This window comes from Polypterus senegalus, chromosome 5, assembly GCF_016835505.1.
Source record: "Polypterus senegalus isolate Bchr_013 chromosome 5, ASM1683550v1, whole genome shotgun sequence".
Classification (NCBI taxonomy): Eukaryota; Metazoa; Chordata; class Cladistia; order Polypteriformes; family Polypteridae; genus Polypterus; species Polypterus senegalus.
The window spans coordinates 23,534,817-23,559,198 of record NC_053158.1 but is presented as its reverse complement, the minus strand read 5'-3'; the positions used below and the strand labels follow the sequence as shown (position 1 = coordinate 23,559,198).

At 41.5% G+C, this 24,382-nt stretch overlaps 1 protein-coding gene across 7 annotated transcripts in view; it reads right to left on the bottom strand.

The window, feature by feature from the left end:
* Positions 1 to 24,382, bottom strand: part of ropn1l (rhophilin associated tail protein 1-like) — a 44,468-nt gene that overhangs the window by 15,084 nt on the left and 5,002 nt on the right. For 6 of the 7 annotated variants that reach the window (XR_005633911.1, XM_039754387.1, XM_039754383.1 and 3 more), the window contains exons 2-6: positions 24,278 to 24,373; positions 19,651 to 19,700; positions 15,887 to 16,022; positions 12,497 to 12,620; positions 6,387 to 6,548 (exon numbers count right to left, since the gene is read on the bottom strand). Coding sequence is in view for 6 of the 7 variants with exons in the window: in XM_039754387.1 (XP_039610321.1) it covers positions 6,387 to 6,548; positions 12,497 to 12,620; positions 15,887 to 16,017 (417 nt within the window). In the remaining variant the exon portion in view is untranslated. The remainder of the gene's footprint in view (positions 1 to 6,386; positions 6,549 to 12,496; positions 12,621 to 15,886; positions 16,023 to 19,650; positions 19,701 to 24,277; positions 24,374 to 24,382) is intronic. The other variant, XM_039754389.1, reaches the window with a different exon arrangement.

Below are 24,382 nucleotides of genomic sequence, written 5' to 3'. Positions count from 1 at the left end.
TGCAAAAGGTTGCTTTGTTAGGTGAATCCAGGTTCCTTTCGCATCAACGTGATCAAAGGATCAGAATTTGGTGCAACAACAGGAGTCTATAGAGCCATCCTGCTGGGCGTCAACAGTAGAAGACCAGTGTTGGCAATGCGATGGAGTGGGGGAATGTTTTCCAGGCACACACTCGGATACCCACTGAAAAATGTCTGGACAGCAAGATAGATCTGAACATCATTGCTGACCAAGTTCATGCTTACATGGCTTTCATGTTTATTCAGACAAGAAAGGATAGACTGGCATGATAATGCAGCAGGTCATAAGGCATGGCTCATCACTAACTGACTCAAGGCACATGACAGCAATGTTTCATTGCTTCAGTGACCTGTACAGCCTCTGGATCCCCATGCTATGAAGCAATTTTAGGGTGAGGTGATCCTGTTCATACTTTTTATAGACAGAATTTCTAGGCGCAACCAATGGGTAGAAGGGATCTAGGCTGGTGACCTGAGGATCGGGTTTCTGCTTTTGGCAAATGATGGGGACCTCAGGTGCACACTGGGGTGGTTTGTGGCCAATTGTGAAGTGGTCAGGATGAGAATCAGCACCTCCAACTCTAAGGCTGTGGTTCACAGCTGGAAAAGGGTGGAGTGTCCCCTCCACTTTGGACAGGAGGTGCTATCTCAGGTGGAGAAATTTAAGTTATCTTGAAAGCGTGTTCAAAAGTGAGGGAAGAAGTGACCGAGAGATCGACAAATGGATTGGATCAGCATCAGAAATCATGCAGACTTTGTACTGGTCACTTGTGGTGAAGGGAGAGCTGAGCCAAAAGGCAGAGTTGTCAATTTACTGGTGGATCTATGTTCCTACCCTCACCTATGACCATGAGCCTTGGGTAGTGACTAAAAGAACTAGATTGCAGATACAAGCTGTGGAAATGAGTTCTCAGGGTATCTAGGCTCAGCCACAGACTTAGGGTGATGAGATCTGGCATTCAGGAACAGCTCAAGGTAGACCCTCTGTGTTCCTCTGCATCAAAAATAGGCAGTAGAGCAGCAGGTGTTTGTGCATCTGATTAGGATATCTCCTGGAGTTTGTATCATGTCCTACCAGGAAGAGACCTTGGGGTACACCTAGAATATCCCGGAAAGCTTTCATCTCCCAGCAGGCCTGGGAACAACTTGGTATCCCCAGGAAACAGCGGGAAGAATTTAAGGGGAAAGAGGAGATGTGGGCATCTTTGCTTAGACTGCTGCCCCTGTGTCCTAGACTGGATAAGCAGTAGAAGATGGACGGATGGACAGCATTCCTGAGCAACACATACAGCTTCTTGTTGTATCTATACCCAATGAACTGACGCTGCTCTAAAGACCAAAGGAGGCCTACCTAATAACGTGGCAATGCAGTGTATATAAAATTACTGAAGGAGCTATATTTTAAGCTATAAAATCCTGAATAAATGTTCTGCTGCTGGCAGTTCCCCGCATGCAAGATCAATTCTTTAGCTTTATTACCTGGCAGCGCTGTCTGAAAGACAAGGAAACACAAACAGTGTCAAGAATGAAAAGATATCCAAATCCTTTTATTAAAACCCAATGAGTCATAATCATTTTCAGCAAGTTAATCCTTGCTAATTGACCATGGATTAGAACTGAAGACAAAATCAAAAGCTAAATTGCTGTTCTAATTAGAATGATTTCACACTACCAACAAATGCACCAACATAAGTGCTAATTATTTTGTACTGAAGCAACTTTTGGCTCTCTTTTAGATGACAGCAGGTTCATAAATGAAAAGCAACCAAACTTTTTCAAACAAAATGAACGCTGATAAGTACAGAGGATGCATTAAGTTAAGCGTGTCACATTAATAACAAGGTTCTCTCTTGACAACTGAATTGTTTGGCTTTTATTAAGGAATAAATGAGAAGGATCAATTTAATTATTTCAGTTTACTTTCAAAATGGAAAAATCATTATCTTCAGTTTTGCTTGGAACACATTAAATCATATTTCATTTTTTTTTTTTTTTTGCAGTCTGTTATCACCAAATTAAAAAAAGTCTTCTAACTACAAATGGGCAGAACAGGAGGCGCACTGTAAAGGCAGAGCAGATTTACACGCTGGCTTGTATATAGCAAGGGCTCCAGTCGCCATCTAGTGGTTAATTATAATAATAATTCTGCTTCTAGTGAACATACTGTATACAATTCATTAAACAACAATCATGAGTGGTCTCTCCTGGACTTTCTCGTATACTCAGATATGTGGATTGATATTTGAAGCGTAAACTGCAAGTCAATGATTATATCTTTATATTATGTACATTAAAGAACAATCTACAACAAATCAAATCAATAATATATTGAATAATTATTATGAAAGTAAAGTTGAATAAATCCGACTCTGCAGCTGCATGAATAAAACATTTGCCAGGATAATTTTATTTTGGCAAACAATTCAGATAAATTACCACTTTCAGTAAGCAGGAGTGGGTCAAAAGCTGCAAGAGACCTTAGCAATGTGGGTAATGTGATACTTGTACACAAAATTTTGTATGCGTAAAGCAAAAACGTTCTGAAATGTGTATGTATTACCATTTGAATGTCAAACAGAACATTGTGATTATCTCGAAAACTGGTCGTTCTTCGAAAAAATGCAAAGCGACAAAAAATGCTTAGAATGTGGTGCTTTATCATAATATGATGTGAAATGATCATATTTTTAATATTTTTTGGGGGAAACATTTCAGGTAAAGTACCACTTTCAGTTAGCGGAAATAGCTCAAACGTTGATACAAATCTAGATTTTGTACCTAATACTTGTATACAAAATTTGGTTGACCTAAGTGAAAGCGTATTCAAGTTATCGTGCTTACACACACACACACAAAGACAAACAGACGTAATTTCAAAAATGGTATTTTCGGACTCAGAGAGATCTAAAACATCGAGATTCATCAAAATCTCAAAATCAAATGTTTTGACGATTCCAATACTTTCCTTATACTTCGAATACGAGAAAAGTAAAAACAGTTTGATCCAAAAATAATTGTGAATCTAGAAACTGCAATAAAACAACAATAGGAACAAGAATTGACAATTCATTTTGTTTTTTAAGGATTAGCCTTCAACTGCATTCTGAACAACATGTGACACACCTCAGCTACTTCCTTACTTAATTACACTTTTTCCAGCATTGTCAAATATTCGCTCTAATTATTCAGAAATGCTTCTACAAGAATTGTCTCACAGCTCCAGCGTACTGCAGTTCATATCATGGCCAAGTCACTATTTTTGAGGTCTTTGCACGTTTCCTCTTATCTACATGGATTTTTCCTCCAACTTTCTTCCCTCATCCTCAAGACACAAAGGTTAAGGTAAGTTGGCATTTGAGTGTGTGTGAGCCTGTTATGAGTGTGCACTGAAGTAGATGGATAACTCATCTAGTGTTTGTTCCTGCCAAACAACCACAGGTACATGGAATAAACTATCAAGAAGTGTGGAGGAGATTTTGAAATCTTGACTTCATTATTTTGGACAATCGAGGTAAACAGGATGGATGAGCTTGTTGGGCTGAATAACCTGTGCTCGTCACAAATGTTATGATGTGCTGAAGCCTTTCCTGGCAGCACCAGTAGTGAGGTGCCTGATGCCAGAGAACAATGCCTGTGAGCATGCAGAGATGTGTGTCAATGCAGGTCAGATTTCTGTGTATTTTTTGTGCACTGACAAGCATTTTTAACGTACTTCCAACATATACAAAAGACTAAGATAATCCCACATGTGTTTGCCTGTTGTTTTTTGTTTAAATAAAGGCCTTGTGGTGGACGGCTAGAAGCCCTTACCCAGCCAGGAAGCCTCTATAGTGAAAGGACTGGGGGAGAGATCATATTCAGGGCATTACCTCCCCTGGAGCACTAAATGGCAGCCTCACTGGGTGGCTCCGACTCCCACAGGGCTCCATGGGTTTTGTAGCTTGGCACAAGCCTGTTGGGCTCCATTGGTGCTGTCAAGCTAATGTACTCCCGGAAAATGATCATGGGACACCTGGAGCACTTCCAAGTGCCATATAAAAGGAGCCACCTCACTTCATTCGGGAAGCCAGAGTCAGGAGGAAGGGATACAAAGTTTGCTGGTAGGAGTGGAGACAGACAGAGATAGAGGGAGACAAAGCAAAAGACTAGAAGAGTGAAGGAAAGAAAGTGCTGTGTTAAGGTGCTGTTTATTGTACTTGTGAACTGTGCTTTTCCCATGGAAAAATAAAAAAGGGTGTGCTGAACTTTTGTCCTGTGTCTGTCTGTGTCAGGTTTGGGGAGTTGTGCTCCCCCTGCAGGCCACAGTCTCTAGCTGAAAAAGAAAAGAGTCATTTCTTGAAACATGCAGACATATCATTTAGATGTGTGATGTGTATTGTTGTTCCGGTACTGCAATTCCTGCTTTGGCAATTATTATGGCAATTGTCTCACTTGGGCGGAGTGGTGGCTCCGAGATAAGAGATTTGCACTGATAATCGGAAGGTTGCCAGTTCAAATCCTGTAAACGCCTAAAATGACTACTTCGTTGGGCCCTTGAGCAAGGCCCTTAACCTGCAATTGCTCCATCCGGAGTATGACGTTAATCTGCATCCAGCCCCGCACGTAGGCCCTCCAATCTGCAAGGAAAAACCTGGGGGTTGATGGCAGAACTGGCACTTCAGCCACCATTCCATCTGAACTAGTGTGGTGCTGAGGTGTCACCCGTTGCATGGCTACACTGGGGTCCTAATCTGGGATCCAGAGTTGGTTCGTCATGTGGTGGGTGCAGCAATGCGCTGTATCAGTGCAGGCTCCTAACCTATCTCAGTTGAAATCCTAAAGACATGTCGGAGACCAACAAGATACATCTCAGTTACAAGAAACAGGATACAGGGAAGGGCAGGAAAGTTGGTAGGAAATGGAAAAAAATGCACAAATGCTCACAATACTCCATCTTCCTGCAGAATATATGCTGCAGATTATATGTTTTTTAAAAAACACATTACACCGCTCCACAATGACACAAATGGGAGTCATGGTCATAGAATATAATTGATTTTTACTGGCATGTTGCAGATTACCTAAATTAAGCAGATGCAGAAAGAATGCCAGTCAATGCATAAGTGTGAACAACTGAGAGCAGCTGGAAGCCGGACTGAATAAAATGAGGGTTCAATTGGTTCACTGTTATCAATGTTATCGATATAAAGGAGGCCAATTGGAGGAATAAAGACTGTGAGAGAACCGTGAAGACTCTGGGCCCAAATCTTGATTAGGGATTATCAGTTCTATGTTTCCTCTGCCCATAACCAACTGCTCTTCTGCCTTTAAAGAGGTGCACAAGTGACCTACTGTAGCAGCTAAATACATGATGTACGTGAAACACTCTCAACAGTCCAGTTCTGAAAGAGGAGAGTGTAGCACAATGCTTCCAGCAGTTCGGCGTTAAAGGATAATGCTGTTATGTTGGATATTTCCATGTCATATAATAAATATCATCAAGACTCCTTACTGTATACCTAAATGTAACAAGTTGGAGAAATAACACAAAGGACAAAGAACACTGGTATAGGCACAATTTGAAGTGTGTTTTATGTGTTTGTTATATAGTAAATGCTTTACTTTTGGGAGCTGCCTTTCGAAGGAAGCAATGTAATTGATTAAAATATGTTCAATGAGCGTTTGACTTAACTTTGTCAGGATGGATTATGCTTGTACTGGAGGAGGTGGTGGTCTCACTTAAAGAAATGGCTATTAAGTTCTGCCGCGTTTGCATGGACCTTGACTGTTACATGGTGCAAAACAGGATTCAGCCATGGACATGAAACAACTCCACCACAGGGCACACTCTGACACACTCACTTATAATAGTTTAGACATTCTAAATGAACATAACACACATTTAAAAAAAAAATGATCAAGGGCACCAGAGTACCAAGAGGATGATCAGGCTGACAAAGATGGATGTCCAAATTATCTGCAAACACTGGCTAGGATGACAATCACATTATTTCCTTCAGGAAATGTCACCAGCAGCTGGCTTAGTATGTGCCAAAGAGTGATTATCCATCCACGTAGTTTCAAAATCTGCTACTTCCCTTACTGTATTGTAAAAGATTGTAGAAGGAAACAGGAAAAGAAAAGCTAAATTTACACACATACCACCCTCGCTCAGCTACAACTGATTTGTCGGACTAACTAGATACTGAAATGAGACAGGAAAGAAAAAAGTATTAAAGTAGGCTGGCTAAAAAGCAAACTCTAGCATGTGTTAAATATAGTTTGATCAAGGCTCTCATTTACTATTGTGGTATTATTTATTCAGTTTTCTCTCAAAGATTCCATTTTGCTTTTTCTTATTTGATATTAGTAGTTCGATATACATACCCCACCAAGTGCACTACATCCAAGAGCAAAAAACTTTCTCCATTCCACGCTTTCCTGAAAACCTCCAAGCATCAGCAAATGTCTGAGTTGCTCTCTTGGCAGACAAAGATCTGTCCATTTCTGTTCCAGCTCTGTGCGTGTTACTGTCCCTTTGTACCCAAGCTAGAATAAACACAGAATGGATTAGCAATGCTGAAATATTATTTTGAAAAGAAAACAAAAAAGAAGAACAAACAACAGGCAGAAGAAAATAATGGACAATGATTTCATCCATCCATTTTCCAACCCGCTGAATCCGCAGGGTCACGGGGGTCTGCCGGAGCCAATCCCAGCCAACACAGGGCACAAGGCAGGAACCAATCCTGGGCAGGGTGCCAACCCACCACAGGACACACACAAACACACCAAGCACGCACTAGGGCCAATTTAGAATCACCAATACACCTAACCGGCATGTCTTTGGACTGTGGGAGGAAACCCACGCAAACACGGGGAGAACATGCAAACTCCACGCAGGGAGGACCCGGGAAGCAAACCCGGGTCTCCTAACTGCGAGGCAGCAGCGCTACCACTGCGCCACCGTGCCACCCCTGGACAATGATTTCTACATCTTAATTATCTCCCACAAGATCTCAAAGAGGAGATGTCTTATATAGTGTTTATACGCACTCGGGAGGAGGAGGAGGAGGAGGAGGAGGAGGTTGGGAGCATGTGCTGAGAGCACATTGCTGCACCCACTACACGCTGTCCTGGATTGAGACCCGGGTACAGTGGGTGACACCTTACCACACTGGACCAGTATGAGGTTTTTACAGTGGCTGGAGTACCAATCCTGCCACACAACCCCCAAGTCTTCCCTGCAAGTTGGAGGACCTGCTTGCAGGGCTGGATGCAGATTAACTTCATACCCAGGACGGAGCAATTGCAGGTTAAGGGCCTTGCACAAGGGCCCAAGAGAGTAGCATCTCTTCTGGCGTTCATACCCACTCAGTGGCCACTTTATTTGTTACACCTGTTCAAAAATGTTAATAGTCTGCTTCTCCATTCAGTCATTCATGTGGCTGCATCTTAGTATATACAGCATGCAGACATGGTCAAGAGGTATAGCTGGTGTTCAACCAAACATTAAAATTGGTAAGATGTGTGACCTAAGTGATGTGGACCACGGTATGATTGCTGGTGCCACATCATATACTCTAGAGTTTACCCTTCATGGAGAAGTAAACAAAATTCCACTGAGTGACACTTCTGTGGTCAAAAACACCTTGTAAATGAGAGAGGTCAGAGGAGAACAGCCAGATTAGTTCAAGTGAAACAAAAAGGCCATCAATCCTCAAACAGTGGCTCTTTACAGCTGCAGTGTGCTGAAGAGCAATCCTGAATTGACGGCCAACACATTAAACCTTGAAGAGGATGGGCTACAGCAGCAGAACACCAAGTCAGGTCAAGGACAGGAAAATGAGAATGCAGTGGGTACATGATCACAAATACTGCACGACTGTGTTTGGGAGGTGAGTGAGAATTCAGTGTGCAGCTCTTTTTTCTTCTGTTTTACTACATTTCATTGTACTCTTCTAGGTTTTTACCATTCATTTCTAGTAGTTATTAAATTCCCATTTATTATGAGTGACGAGAGAACTCCATGGTATTCGCTTCACCTTGAGTTCAGAGAAGTCATGCAGGTGTTAGCAAATATTGCCAAACTCTGCAAAATGCATTGACGTCAACGGGGAAGGACTCACTGAACTAGATATGACTGGATTATAATGGTGCAATCATCTTTAAAGTGTCCCTGAGGGCTAGGGAAAACGTCTGTCAACCATACTGGACCAATTATTATGGCCAAAAAGGTGACCCGAGCTGCACGGCAGCTGTGCCAACTACCGTGCCTCAGTGAAATCAAAGAAGAAAGAATGTAGTCGAAGATGCGCAATCATATAATCCGTCAAACCAAAGCAGAAATGCTGAAATCATAGTCAAAAGTCAGAAAACATATGTAGGTCTTTTAAGGTCAGAAAATTCAAAGTGGTGTGTCATGACTGAAGCTGCTGACTCATTCTATTTTTTGAAGTCGTGCTGAAGGCTCTCCAAACTGTCTGTGTTGATGCTTTGCACTTTTTCTTCTATCAAAAAGATAGAAACGTTTTGTAGATAGTAATAAATATTTTGTTATTTTTATTTTACAGTCTCCTGTGTTGAGGAGGGGGGGTGTCAGGCTCCTTCAAGGTTTGTTTTATATCTCCAAGTGGCTAATTAAGCATGCACAGGGAACGTGTCTCCTTCTCTTATATTGACATGGAACTCGAAGATCGACCTGCACATTTGGCAACAAGCAGCGATCACACATTATTTATGTTAGATATGTTTCATGAAAATAACATTTTGAGAACCTGCATTACTTACTTATCTGTTCTACCACTAACTAAATTCCACACAGTCTGAAATGAAAATGATCAGCATTATACAGTATATACCAGGGGGGTGGTTTCATCCAATGTTGGCTGTTACAGCTCCAGGGGATGTCACACTGGCCTTACAAACCATTATGGGGCACTGGGAAAAAAAGCTGTCCTAAACTGACCAAATTGTCAATAATTAATTCAATGAACAAGGGTGAACACAAAAGCAGCAAATTTGCCGCAAATAACACTTTACCGAAATTCGCTGATTAACACTGTTCATCATTAAGAAATTAGAAACTGCTATTTTGAGGTTTTAATGACTTTCTCCTTATATATACTCATGTGAAATAGTACGTACACCCAATGGAAATTATTGATTTTTTCAACATATCTGAACAGGCAAACAAATGACACATAAAACTAACATGGTGTATTCATTCTCATAATCTAAACCAGGGGTCCTCAGTCACAGTCCTGGAGGGCTGCAGATTTTTGTTCTAACCCGGTTGCTTAATTAGAAAGCAATTCTTGCCAATAATTTAATTCCACAGCTTGTTAGTGCTTTAACTCTGCTATGTCACGTAATTCTCATATCCTAGATTTTCTTCCCCTTTCTAAGGATATCATCCAAATGATTTGAAGGCTGAAATGGATGAGTAATTCTCAGTCCTTCACTTTTTTCTCTTAACTTTCCTTCCAAGTATTTAAATATAACCCAATAGTGCATGATAAATACACACACAGGTGTAAATGGTAACAAGCTAAAAGGAGAAATGCTGGTGTCTTTTGTCATTTGCGTGTTATTGCTAATTAGGAGCAATTAAAAACTGACAATACAGCTGTTTAAAACTAAAAATAAGCAAAAAGGGTTGAAAATCTTAACAAGTGAGACAACGAATATGAAGCAGAAGTCTTACTTGAGCAATAAGTACTTCTGATTAAGCAACTGGGTTGGAGCAAAAACCTGCAGCCACTGTGGCCCTCCAGGAACGTGATTGAGGACCCCTGATCTGAACTAATAAAAATGCAGATTTGTCACTGTTCACCATTACATGTATTACCACTTCAAATCCATAAAATTAGAATTAGGTTAGAACCTCCTTACTGAGTATGCAGATGGATCCTAACTTATTTCATTTGTAAATATTGCAGGTCTGATGTTGATGTGTGTGGTGTCATCATGCCAATATCAAAAGAACTCTCTAAGGTGCTCAGAAAGATGGCTGCGGATGCCTACAAGTCTGGCAAAGGATTTAAAAAGATCTTTCTACTGTAATAAAAGTCATCTACAAGTGGTACAGATTTCAAACAACTGCTAATTTGTCCAAGACTGGCCGACCTAGCAAATTCAGCCCAAGAGCTGACCATTTAATACTAAAGGAAGTCACCAAGAACCCCAAAGTTCCATTGTGGGATCTGCAGGTAACTCTTACAAATGATGGTGGCAAAGTGCATGCATCTCCAATCAAAGAAGAGATTGCACAAATTTGACCTGCACACAACGTGTACCAGGAAAAAGCCTTTGCTGTCCACGAAAACATTACAGCAAGACTACAATTTGCCACTGAACATCTAGGCAAAAATCTGGCTTTCAGAAACAAAGTGCCCTGGACAGATGAATCGAAGAGTTGTTTGGTCACAGTACACAGTAGACCTGATTGACACAAACTGAAGACAGCATTTCAGGAGAAGAACCTCATACCATCTGTGAAGTAGGGAGGTGATAATACGATGGAATGGGGTTGCTTTGCTGCCTGTCATGGTTGGGCAGCTTGCCGTCATTGAGTCAACTGTGAATTCTGCATCATAGCAAAGTGTGCTTGAGGAGAATGTGAGGCCATCTGTCTGAAAGTTCTACATTATAGTGATCCAAACCACACTAGCCAATCCACAACAAACGGCTCAAAAATGAGAAATTGAGGGTTATGGAGTCAAAGTCCTAATTTGAATCCCATTTAAGTATTGTGGGGGATTTGAAATGAGTAGTACAAGAAAACCCACATACATCTTCCAACTGAAGAAATTTTGCAAGGGGTGGTTAAATATTTCACCTGATCACTGTCAGAGATTGGTGAGAAGTTATGCAACTTTGAAGCCATATGTATTATATGTACTGATATTTTTGTTGAATAAATGACTGAAAAGGCTAATTTTCCTGTTGTTTTTACTCAGGTATATCACATTTATCTGTAGGCATGCTTTGCATTAAGACCACCTACTGTTTGCCTGTTCAAACATGTTGAAAAAGTCAATAATTGCCATGGGGTGTGCTTACTATTTCACACAACCTTACCTATCAGCACACAATTTTTAATTTATTACTAATGTTTATAATGTCTGCCTCAACTTAAAAATCAAAGATTTTATTCCAGATCAAACAGCCAAGTGTCCTTGTAATGATGTACTTAAGAATGTAGTAAACAACACTAATCATCAGCTAATAAAATCAACACAGTTGGACATATGAGTGTTACTACGGCCTATCATAAGGCCTAGGGGTATATAAATAGGCTGCACACAAGGTAGAGAGAGAGAGAGAGAAGGAGACAAAACACAGAAAAAAACTAAACCAGCTAAATAAAAACAGACTCCGTTTATTGTCAAAAAGAAAAAAAAACTCACAAAATATGGAGAAAGTTACACAAAACAGGAACACTTAACTATCTAGCTACACATAGTTTACACAGCTAGATACATACTATCCACATTTATCACATAGATGGCTAGCTTACATTTCTTTAATAAGCAACTACGGGGCTTTGCCTCCTGCTCACTTTGCTTGCCAACCCCTTTCCCCCCCTGCCAGCGGCCGCCTCTCTGAAACCTCTCTTAAACAGTGATACAACAAGAAACAAATAAATTTTTTTAACTACTCTTTGCTTGAGCATCTGCTGGGGTGCTGCTGCTGCCCTCACGCGTGATCTGCATTTCGCTTGCCTAACCCCACCCCTCCAGCGGTAGGCGCTGTTGTGAAGAGGGTGGCTGAGCGCACCCCAAGGAGACGTGGCCTCTCCTCCGAAATCCCTCTTAATTGGTCATACATTGGGAAACAAGTAACAGGTGTCTTTTTCACCTCCTCTTTGCTCAAGAAGCTGCTGGCTTGCTGCTGCTGCATGATCTGCATTTCGTGCGGAGCTTCGAACGTTTAAAAGCCTGTACAGCACCTGAATATTCGATCTCTTTTCACTGTTTTCGTTATTTCCCCGAGTAAAATTTTCAGATTGTTTGCGCTAATGTGATCTTGATTCTCTTTGGAGACTTTCGAATTTTCCTACTTCCATTATCTCTAACCTGCTCTGTATGTGTATCACAAGGTTGTAAGTATGACGTGACTTGTCCGTCTCGAGGGAAGTGAAAGTGTCTCGGCCTCTCTTCAAAAGATCACGTCTCGTCCCCGGGAAAAAGTCTCATCTTGTCACAGTTATTTTTTTTTATAATAGAGAGATAAGAAACAAAAACCCAAACCCAGGCCTTCCAACCCTAACTCTCCGTCCCTTGCTCTGTCCTTCTCCTCTCACGCTCTCTCTAACCTAAAACCCAAAGAAGCTTTTTTTATAATCTACACCCCACCCACAACCCAGGTGGTTTATTAAGAATGGGCAACTCAATAGATGGGTGATTAGAGCAGGACTCAATGAAGTCATCAGCACCAAATTAAAGTAGAGTTTAACAAAAAGATCTAGAGTAGGTCGTAACAGTGTATAATACCTGCTTAAACAAAATCTTCAGAAGGCCGGGTGTCAGCCCTGTGTCATTTTTCTGAGTTGCTACTGGCAATTCAAGTCTTTCCTTGACTGGAAGCGTCTCCCCTGCACAAAGGGCGGAAAAGTACCTGTAAAGAACAAGTTCACATTCCTTATTCCTTTAAACACAAATATGATTAATAACATTCTTCTGAAATGACCCCTGAATTGCTCCTTGAAGTTTCTGCTTTTTTGTTAAACACAGTCTTAATATTTTTTAACTAATTCTGATTAATTCCATACTAAGACTATTTTGGTTCAAATGACTCAGACCAACCAGGAAAAGCGGTTTTAATAACACAAATTCATCTGTGTGCTGAGTTAATTGAAGCCACTATACACTCAAATAGCCTCAGGCTTGCATACTTTCATATAATTAAGTAACCACGTTAAAAAACTGGAGAGCGTCTTTAATGCCATGATGTACTACTGGATTCATTATAATTCATTCAAACAATCTGTATAAATTGATGTGCTTACAGGAATGAATAGAATTATGGGCTGCTGAGCCTGCAGGGCTTGACAACATGTACAATAATGACTGCAGGCAGTTTAAAACTATACAGCACACTTTTGTGTTTTACATACTCCAGTTTGCCACCCACATTCTAAAGAGATGGAGTTCCTCATAGACACTGGAAGCAGGTGTAAACTCCACACAAACAATGACTGTGGTGTTTCAGTCTGCCAAACTGCACTGTTATGTATTGTGACAGTGGGCCAAACCAAAGGAAGGTTTGTGGGAGACTGCCTTCTGGGGCGATCCCTCTAATTGAGCTCCCCATGTGAACACCTTCAGGGCTGCCTGGGAGCTGTAGCCCTCTTAGGGCCCTTAGAGCTCCTGGAGAGATGCTGCCCTGTTTTACCTGACAAAGATGTGCTTATTAGGGGGCTGAAAAGGATCCCTTCAGCACCACCTTGGCAAGTTAGACTCAAGAGTGGAGGAGGACAAACCTGACCTGGAAAAGAGTGAAGGAAAAGAAAATAAAGGAAGAGGAAAGAAAAGAATGGTGCTGCATTAAACTGTGGTGAATTGTGGAGCAGACATCTGTTTGAAGTTAGAAGAAAAATAAAGAGAGTGTTTTGAACCCAGGACTTGGGTAGGTTAGCTGGCTTTAGTGTGTGTATGTGTGGATGTTTGTGTGTGTGTGTTCACCCTGTGATAGACTGGCATCCTGTTCAGGTGTTGTTCCTGCCATGTTCCAAATGATTTCTGGGATTGGCTCCAGCTGCCTTGTGAGCCTGCCCTGGGTAAACAGGTTAAGAAAATCGACAGATGGATGGACTTGTGTCCAGTGCAGCTGTATGTGGGATTTGCAGGTATGAGGTACAGTAAGTGGTCACAATATGTATGTATGTATGTACAGTGCAGTCCATAATGTTTGGAACAAAGATACATTTTTCCTCAATTTATCCCTGTGCTCCACAGTTAAAAATTACAAATCAAACAATTCAGACATCATTAATGTGCACATTGCAGACTTTCATTTCATGTATTTGCTTACATTTGTCATACCACGTAGAAATGGCAACGCTTTTTCTAAATGGTGTCCCCATTTCAGGGCACCATAATGTTTGGGACATAGCAATGGCAGGCATATTAAAGCTGTCATATTCCTTGCATACAACTTGCATGAAGTCTGCAATTCACAGATATCACCAGGTGCTGAGGTTTGCCATCCATCTCCAGCAGATTGCCAGGCCCTCCATGAAGGCATTTACAACAGACAGGATCTTCTTGTAAAACGATCAACCTCCCTCTACAAGTGATGTGTCCTTTGCTCTACCTTTTACGGTCTTCTCAGCATGAGGAGACGTCAACTGACAGGCACAATCATTCCTATCTTCAGCTTGGGCCGCACCAACCTCAAGCAGCATCTCATATCCTTGTCACTTTCTTTTGGCACTTGCAGGGACCTTGCAAGCCCTACTCCTTTCTCCCACCGCCATCCCTCTGTATCTGCGTAAGCCCATTTAGAGTGATCGGTCACTCCTGCTCTGAGAGTGCTTTGCAGGAGTGACCGTGCCCCTCAAGCGCTATATGCTCACTCACCTTGGGGTCACTTCCCAATGGCCTGCCTTCTCCCTGTAGCAGCATCAAATCCAAACAGCACCCTGACTCTCATATGGCTTTCTTTCTCACTCTTTAAACCTCTGCATTTTGTCTTTTGTTGCTCTATCTCCACGGTTTCCTGTTCAGGATCCTATTTATACTTCTAGGGATGCGGGTGCGATGGTGCTTATTACAGACTGCAGAACACTAATGAGGGAATCATCTGAACCACACGCGTCTGCACAAAAATGCATGATCAATCCCATCAACACCTTAGAGCTGCTCTGCCACACTACCGAGTACATCTACACTCCTCTGTAGCTTGATCGCTCCATTTTTATTTACTTATTTAAAAACTGCAGATTGCCACAGACCTCTGTCTCATAACAAATATCTTCCATAGACAGGTGTGTATCTTTACTAATCATATCAAATCACTTAAAATGACCACAGGTGACCTCCAAACAATGTGTAGAAACATCTACACGAGATGCACGTGAGCCAAATTTCAAGTGTCATAGCAAAGGGTCCGAATACTTGTGTCAATGTAATATTCTAGGTTTTATTTTTAATAAATTTGCAAAAATTTCTAAAATCCTGTTATCGCTTTGTCATTCAGGGATACGGAGTGTTGTTTCACGAGGGAAAGAATGAATATAAATGAAATGATTTTAGCACAAGGCTGCAACATAATAAAATGTGAAGGGGTCTGAATACTTTCTGAAAGCGCTGTAAATGACTTGGAACTCCTTCCTTTGTTTTCCTGTCCTGTTTGTGACCTTTTTATATCTATTGATGCTATGTAATAAAATAATGTTTAGCAAATTATATTGCTTCTAAATGCTTACATGCAGTGCCTCATAGAAAGGTGGTTCCTGCCTTGCGCCTGGTACTGATACAGGCCACCCCCGTGACCATGGGTTGGATTAAGTCTAATATGACCAAGTGTGGATGTGTGCAGTACTGTGCCATGTGACAGACAAACTTTCTACCCACAATAGGCTGCTACCTTGCATCAGTGCTGTTGGAATTGGCACCAGTTCGTTACCATCTTGACCTGGACCACCAAGTAAGAAAACAGATGAATGGATGGATAGACAAATACCTCAAAATGTGTCTATTTTCATCACCTTTATGAAAATACTACGGGCACAAAGCTAACAAAGCATGACTACAACACATTATCAAAATGATGAAAAACCGTATGATGTAACAAAACACCACAAAACTGCATTGTCTGATATTTGTGGACCAGACACCTTATCAAATAAAAAACAAAAACAAACAACAGAGTATTCTTACGCTGCAGACCACTGAATGATGTCGTGAGGCTGTGTCCGTATAGCAGCTTTGGTATACTGCTTTAGAATATCTGGCAGTTCCGGGGGGATGTGAATCTGCTCGGCACAGAACATAGTATCAGGAAGAGGCATGACTGCTGCAAAAAGAAACAAACTGAATTAATTCAGAATTGACTCAGAAAAATGACAAACGTCAGACCTTTCTGTATCATGTTAAACATTATTAAAAAACAAATGTTTTAAACTTTCCGCAACAGTCTGCATTTGTACTAATGAATGGATACACTATGTACTAGTCGTTATAAGTAAAACTACAATGCAAATCATATACTGTTCTTTCACATATGTGGAACAGTTTTACAATGATAACCCACCCCAAATTTTGTGTTTATATATTGCTTTCATGTTTTAATCTCATATCGGAGATAACGAAGTTTCTCACAGAATTGAAATATATGGCAACCAATGCTGGACAATAACAAATAATTAAAAAATTCCCATGAAAAAATTGTCATGTTACTGGCGTCGAAATAATCCACGTCAAGTCATCCAGTCGTAGTGTCACAATGGGCAAACCACATGCCTACTTTAACTAAAATATTGTTAAATAAATACTTCAGGAAAAATCAGAGTACTGCATTAACAAGAAGCATGTTTAAGAGGGTTTGAGCTTCTGAACTGAAGGCAGACTTCTTGACACTAAAGTAGGGGGAGAGATGGGAGTTTAGTTCAAAATATTTCTGGAACAAATGTAAGGTTTCTGTCGATTTTGGGTCTCCAAAAAAGCAATTAAAGATAAACTGTTCATGAAAATAAAGAGCAAATGGAACATTAAAGGTGTACTTCATTACTCAAAATACAAATTAGTCTGGTCGGCTCGGTGGCACGGTGGATAGCACTGCTGCCTTGCAGTTAGGAGACTCGGGTTGGCTTGTCGGGTCCTCCCTGCATGGAGTTTGCATGTTCTCCCCGTGTCTGTGTGGGTTTCCTCCCACAGTCCAAACACATGCAGATTAGATGCACTGGCGATCCTAATTTGTCCTTGGTGTGTGTGTGTGTGCCCTGCGGTGGGCTGGCGCCCTGCCCGGGGTTTGTTCCTGCCTTGCACCCTGTGTTGGCTGGGATTGGCCCCAGCAGACCCCCCATGACCCTGTAGTTAGGATATAGCGGGTTAGAAGATGACTGACTGACTGACAATTTAGTCCAGGTTCTAGTTTTTATTTCATACTGTACAACTGACTGTAGTGAAAGGTCAGTGTTATGTCACAACTTGGTAGGTTCAGGTAGCTTTGTTTCCTCCAAATTGTCAAACTCAGACCTCCAAAATCTTTGGGCATTCACATGAAATTTCCAATTTAAGAGACGTGAATTTCCTGCCTGTCCTACAGGATGTGAATGCAGCATATAATGGATTCTTGATGCAGTGTATGGTGGGAAATCAAGTCCTGTCTTCTAAACAGTTCACACACATATATATATATATATATATATATATATATATATTGTGGTGCAACAGAGGATGCCATTTTTTTAATTAAACTTCTTCATAAGAACACACTGTCACAGATAAAAGGGTTTTATTGAGTACTCGAGTAAGTGCTGGAATAGCTGACTTTTTTTATGTAAATTTTGTTCTCTGAGAGTTAACACATAATTTTGATCTTCTGTATTACTTGCTGTCACATTAACTACTCATTCATAACCACTGTGGTGCCCTCAAAGAAGAGCTTTAGGTGCAAATCAGACTGCATATTAGAGGAGCGACAAGTTAACCACTGTCATGCTGGATCAGTGCAGCTGTAGCTCTAACCTCAGAGTTACTGGGCTACCCATTTGTCCAAATCACAGAGGTGTCAAAAAGTATTCACATCCCTTCACTTTTTCACATTCATAATTTAAAGTCATTTTGCCTTCATCAAACAACACTCATTATCCCAGAATGATGACACAAAAAATGAGATTTTTGGAATTTTGCAAATTTGTTTAAAATTATAAACTAAAATATCACATTGACAAGTTTTCAGACCCTATGCCTTGACATATGGTGCAGATGAATCCCATTTTATTAATCATTGTGGAGACAGATGTTTCTACACCTGTTTGGAGTCCATCTGTGGTCAAATCAGTTGGTGGGACAGGATTAGGACAGGGACACACCTGTCTTTAGAAGGTCCCACCGTTGAACAACAACCAAGCCATGAGATTGAAGGAATTACCTACAGGGCTTAGGGAGAGGATTGTGTTGAGGCACAGATCTGGGGAAGGCAATAAAAAAAATTCTGGAGCACTGAAGATTCCCAAGAGCACTGTGACCTTCACAATTCTTAAATGGAATAAGTTTGAAACAACCACAAAATCTTCCGAGAACTGGATGCTCAGCCAAGCTAATAATCAGGACAGAATTTCCTTGGCAAGGGAGTTAACCAAGAACCCCAAAGGTCACACTGGCTGAGCTCCAGATAATCTATATGGAGATGGGAGAAACTTCCATTAGGACAACAACCACTGTAACACTCCACTAATCTGGGCTTTACAGCAGGGTGGCCAGTTGACACATGAAAGTTTGCCTGTATTTTGCGAAAAGATGCCTAAAGGATTCTCAGACTATGAGAAACAAGATTATCTGGCCTGATGAGTGCAACATTGACCCATTTGGCCTCAATTCTAAGTATCACATCTGGAGGAAACCAAGCACTGCTCATCACTTGCACAACAGCATTCCAAAGGTGAAGTGGGGTAGTGGCAGCAGAAGGGGATATTTATTTAGCAGCAGGGACTGGGAGGCTAGACAGGGTTATTGGAAAGATGAACAGAACCAAGTACAGAAATATCCTTAATGAAAACCTGTTCCAGAGCACTCTGGGGCTCAGACCGGGCCAAAAGTTCATCTTCTAGCAGCACTATGACCCTAAGCACAAAGTAAAGACAATATAGGAGTGCCTTGGGGACAACACAGGGAATGTTCTTAAGTGCCCCAGCCAAAGCTCAAACATCTCAGGAGAGACCTGAAAATTGCTGCCCACTGATTGTCTCAAGGGCACAGAGACCTGGGTTTGCATGTTCTCCCTGTGTCTGCATGGGTTTCATCCGGGTGCTCTGGTTTCCTCCCATAGTCCAAAGACATGCAGGTTAGGTGCACTGGCAATCCTAAATTGTCCCTAGTGGTGCGTGTGTGTGTGTGTGTGTCCTGCAGTGGGCTGGCACACTGTCCGGGGTTTGTTCCTGCCTTGCACTCTGTGTTGGCTGGGATTAACTCCAGCAGATCCCCGTGACCCTGTGTTAGGATATGGCGGGTTGGAAAATGACTGACTGACTGATTGTCTCCATCCAAACAGACAGAGAAGGATGGCAGAATGTCTCCAAATCCAGGTGTGTGATGCTTGTCACACTATACCCAAGACAACTCCAGGTTGGAATCATTGCCAAAGGGGCTTCAGCTAAGTATCGAATAAAGGCTCTGAATACTTGTGGAAATTTGATAATTCCATTTTTTTATTTTTAATACATTAAACAAACTTTCTAAAATTATGTCACTACTTTGTAATTCTTGGGTACTGAGTGTTTCTTGATGAGGGAAACAATGACTTTAAACAATTTTAGCACAAGGCTGCAACATAACAAAATATGGGGTCTAAATGCTCTTCTCCCAAATACTTAATCTTAGCACCTATTTTCTTTAAGATACTCTATTTCAAACACTTCTGCAGTAATGGAGAGAATACAAATAAAAAACAAAATTAAATATTTAAAAGAAGGAAAAAGTACCAGATAAATAAATGGAACCAAGGAAGAAGTGTCAAAAGAGCTGGGAAGATCTGGAATTAAAAACAAATAAAAAACATTAATACAAATACAGTAGAATCTTCCATTTAAAAAATTCCACACATTAAGAAAAGAATATAAATATAAAATTCAATGTTTAATTTTAGCTGACAAAATAAAACAAGTAATGAAAATGTATGCATAGCATAATATTCAGGTACTTTCAGGAACTTAGTTAACAGTTTTAAACGTATTTGTTTATTCGTCAGTTAGCCATATGTAACTTTTTACCTTAACTAAATATGAGGGCTGATTGAAACGTAATGAGACTGTCCTGCGTTTCTCTTACAAGGAGGTAGACATGGGAATGCTGTGCTGGTGTGTGTGAACCTGCAGTTGGAGCACCATATTCTTCAGCGTTCTGTCACAGCAAGTGGAAGCACCTTGAATGTGTCGTAATGTGTGTACGGGAGACGTCTGTGATTGAATTTTGTGTTACGCTTGAGTAGAGTGGTAATGAAACTCTTGAAATGTTACAGCAAGCATACAGTGTTTGAACAGTTAGCCGTCCTGCTGTATTTCAGTGGTGGAAGCACCGAAGGGTCAGCGACACACGAGTGAGTGACGAAATGCATTCTGGGATGGCCATCAACATTGTCAGCATTGCCAAGGCTAATAAACTGTTGCAAAAGACAGAAGGCTCACAAATCACAATCGTGACAGAGAAACTGAAAATCCGTTGTGTGTGTGCGCCAGGTGGGTGCCCAGAAACCTCACAGACAAGCAGATGCTATGACGAGTTAGGCTGTGCAAGAACACTGTTCAATATGTGCCAGAGAGGATTCTCGATTTCTTACCCACGATTGTGATTTGTCAGCCTTCTGTCTGTTGCAACAGTTTATTAGCCTTGGCAATGCTGACAACGTTGATGGCCATCCCAGAATGCATTTCGTCATTCACTCGTGTGTCGCTGACCCTTCGGTGCTTCCACCACTGAAATACAGCAGGACGGCTAACTGTTCAAACACTGTATGCTTGCTGTAACATTTCAAGAGTTTCATTACCACTCTTCTCAAGCTTAACACAAAATTCAATCACAGACCTCTGCTGTACGTCTTCTTCAACCACCATGAGGACACGTATGGGGTGCTGTGACAGAATGCTGGAGAATATGGTGGTCCCACTGCAGGGTCACACACATCGATGCATGCTGTTCACAAACACCAGCACAGCATTCCCATGTCTACATGCTTGACAGAGAAACAGGGACAGTCTCATTACTTTTTAATCAGTCCTCGTATTTTTGCAACAATAAGTGATATGGAGGAATGACAACAGTAACTGAACGCAATCACGTGTAGTAGTGTAGTAAACAAAACACAAGTTTCTTAACGTCATTTTACTATATAAACCACTTAAATATCGACCCCAGACAGGCTTTTGATGGCTGAAATAGCTTTCCTAGACAGTAGATTCCAACTCAAGAGAAATATAAATTGTAATTTTTGTACTTTTGTTAGTTATTGGATGAGTAGGAAGAAATGGGCTGCCATTTTGGCCCAAATAGATGGTGTACCATTCCCTACAATAGAGATGAACATAATGGGTGGATAAGGGGCATGGCTGGATTAGCATCCCAACATGGATGGGCCATGAAGCCAAAATAAGGCTAGTATAATGGAAGACTGCCTCCTGGATCCTTGTTTCCCAGGATTGCTGGGTGGCAACATGCCTTCTGTGGAGCACATCTGGAAACAAGCAGGGCTACATGGAAGCTGTAGTTCAAATAGGTAGATCCATTAAGGTTGAGTGCCATTAGGAGGAGCAGCCGAGAGGACCCACAGACCCAGAAGTGCTTCCACAATGCAACTCCTGTGTTGTAGTCGGGGACAAGAGCAGGTCAAAACTTGTGAAGCAGGAAGGATGATTAATATTCGGGTTTATTCTGCTGATATTATGTGTTTGAGAAGGTAATGTTACAAACAGATGTGCTTTTGGACCTGAAACTCAAGTCTCTAGGCATCTCATTTATAAAAGTTTTGTGTGGATTTGAGTGTGAAAATATTCCTACACAGAAAACAGGAAAATGTGCATGGCAAAAAACTGACTAATAAAACCTGGTATTAGCACTGCTGCCTCGCAGTAAGGAGACCTGGGTTCGTTTCCCGGGTCCTCCCTGCATGGAGTTTGCATGTTCTCCCCGTGTCTGCGTGGCTTTCCTCCTGCAGTCCAAAGACATGCAGGTTAGGTGCATTGGCGGTCCTAAATTGTCCCTGTGTGTGTGTGTGTGAGCGTGTGTTTATGTGTGTGTCCTGAGGTAGGCTGGCACCCTGCCGGGGACTTGTTCCTGCCTTGCACCCTGTGTTGGCTGGATTTGGCTCCAGCAGACCCCTGCAACCCTGTGTTAGGATATAGCAGGTTGAATAATGGATGGATGGATGGATGGACTGCCTGGGGTTTGTTTCCTGCCTTGCGCCCTGTGTTGGCTGGGACTGGCTCCAACAGACCCCCATGACCCTTTAGTTAGGATATAGCGGGCTGGATGATGGATGGATGGATGGATGGAAAACCTGGCATACGCACATTATTACACAATTTTCCTTTATAAGTCACAATCATTTTGTAAATGCGTGTGCATGAACGTGTCTCGAAACCTGCCCAGTTGTCACCCTAAAACAACAGTGTATGAATTATGCTAATGAATTTCACAAATATATAATCACAATGCTTCATTGGCTAGTAGAGCAGCTGCAAGCTTGCATTTAAGGATTGTGACGGTCCACACTGGCAATGAAGCGAGTCATGATGCTCCAACAATGATGGACTAAAAGCCAGAAGTCCACGTGACCATCATCATCAAGTCCTTCTGTGAGAACCCTAAATCCAAAGAGGACTGTTTCATTTATGTGAGGTAGAATACCCAGAGGGGACTGGGCAGTCTAATGGTCTGGAACCCCTACAGATTTTATTTTTTTCTCCAGCCGTCTGGAGTTTTTTTTTTGTTTTTTTCTGTCCACCCTGGCCATCGGACCTTACTCTTATTCTATGTTAATTAATGTTGACTTTTATTTTCTTACTGTGTCTTTTATTCTATTCTTTATTACGTACAGCACTTTGAGCTACATTTTTGTTGTATGAAAATGTGCTATATAAATAAATGTTGTTGTTTTAAGGTTCTTGAAACGTGCCTCTCAAAATACGCTGGGTTTATTGAATAATAAGAAACTGAAAAGGCAGCAAGATCCCTTCCCCGGCCTGCCGTTTGGCTCGCTATGCACACGTCTACAACAACAAATGTCACTAAGCTGTCTGCACCCCCTTTTTAACACGGCACATTTAGTTACTTTCCCTGTCAATTCTCCAGGCTTCTTCCGCTATCCTCCTCCACACGTACCCACCTCCCTCCTTCCATCTTCCTTCCTGTCTCAACCCCTCCTATCTCCCTATACAGCAATGTCTGCCCTGGAGGGCTCAAGTGGCTGCAGGTTTTCGTTCCAACCCAAGTGCTTAATTAGAAACTGATCTCAGACCGTATTGAATTTTACGGCTTGTTAGCCTGCAATATAATGTTCTTATTTTCTGGATTTTTTATTTCCTTTCATAGGAAATTGTCCAATAGATTTGAAGCTTAAAGGGGATCATTTTCAGTCTGTCACGTTCTTCTCTTAAGAGTTTTATTAGACCAAATAGTGCATGAAGAATCCACACAGTGGAAACGAGTTAGATGCAGAACGGCTGGCTCCTTTGTCATTTGCAAATTATTGCTAATAGGGAGCCATTAAAAACACTGAATGCAGCTGTTTAAGACTGAAATAAGCAATTAAGGGAGGGGATCTTTAACACGCGAGACCACTAAAATGAAGCGATAAGTGCTTCACTAGCAGTAACTGACTTCTCATTAAGAAACAGGGTTGGAACAAAAGCCTGCAATCACTGCGGCCCTCCAGGACCGACATTGCCCACCCCTGCTATACAGTCATAAGCAACCCTGAGCCTCCCCTAAGAGGTGTTTGCTCCCCTAAACACATTAAATAGTAAACATCCTAAACATTAATTATAAGACCTCATAATCCGTGGTGGGCTGGCACCCTGCCTAGGGTTTGTTTCCTGCCTTGCACCCTGTGTTGGCTGGGATTGGCTCCAGCAGACCCCCGTGACCCTGTAGTTAGGATATAGTGGGTTGGATAATGGATGGATGGACCTCATAATACTGTTAATTATTTACTGAATCAACAAACACGTCTATCTCTTATATTGTATGTTGTCATTTCAATTATTCTTGCCAATGTCCCATACAAATACAAACAGTACCCACTCCCAGAAACACTAGCTGTGCTACCTGTCTAACACAGGTTGAAATCTACGTCATTAACGTAAAACGTGGTGTAAATGTTTGGAGTGCACCATGCAATGCATATGTCTCTGCTATATGCCATTTGGTATGGGATTTGTTAGAGCAGTGTTAATGTTTGTGATGCGCCATCTTTGGGAATGTCAGAGACACAGCAGCCGGACAGACACCTGTACTTTTATTAAGGTGGACAACAACACACCTACCAATATCATTTGACATTGTTAACACTTCTTAGTGTAGTCTGTTCAGGATATTACAGGAGAACTCTTCACTTACCTGTTACAACTTTTAGCGAGTGTTCACACCTGCGCACACAACTCTGCTGCCCTCTCCGCAACTTACACTGGGGTGCTGGTCTTCTGTGAGGAGCAGCTATCCAAC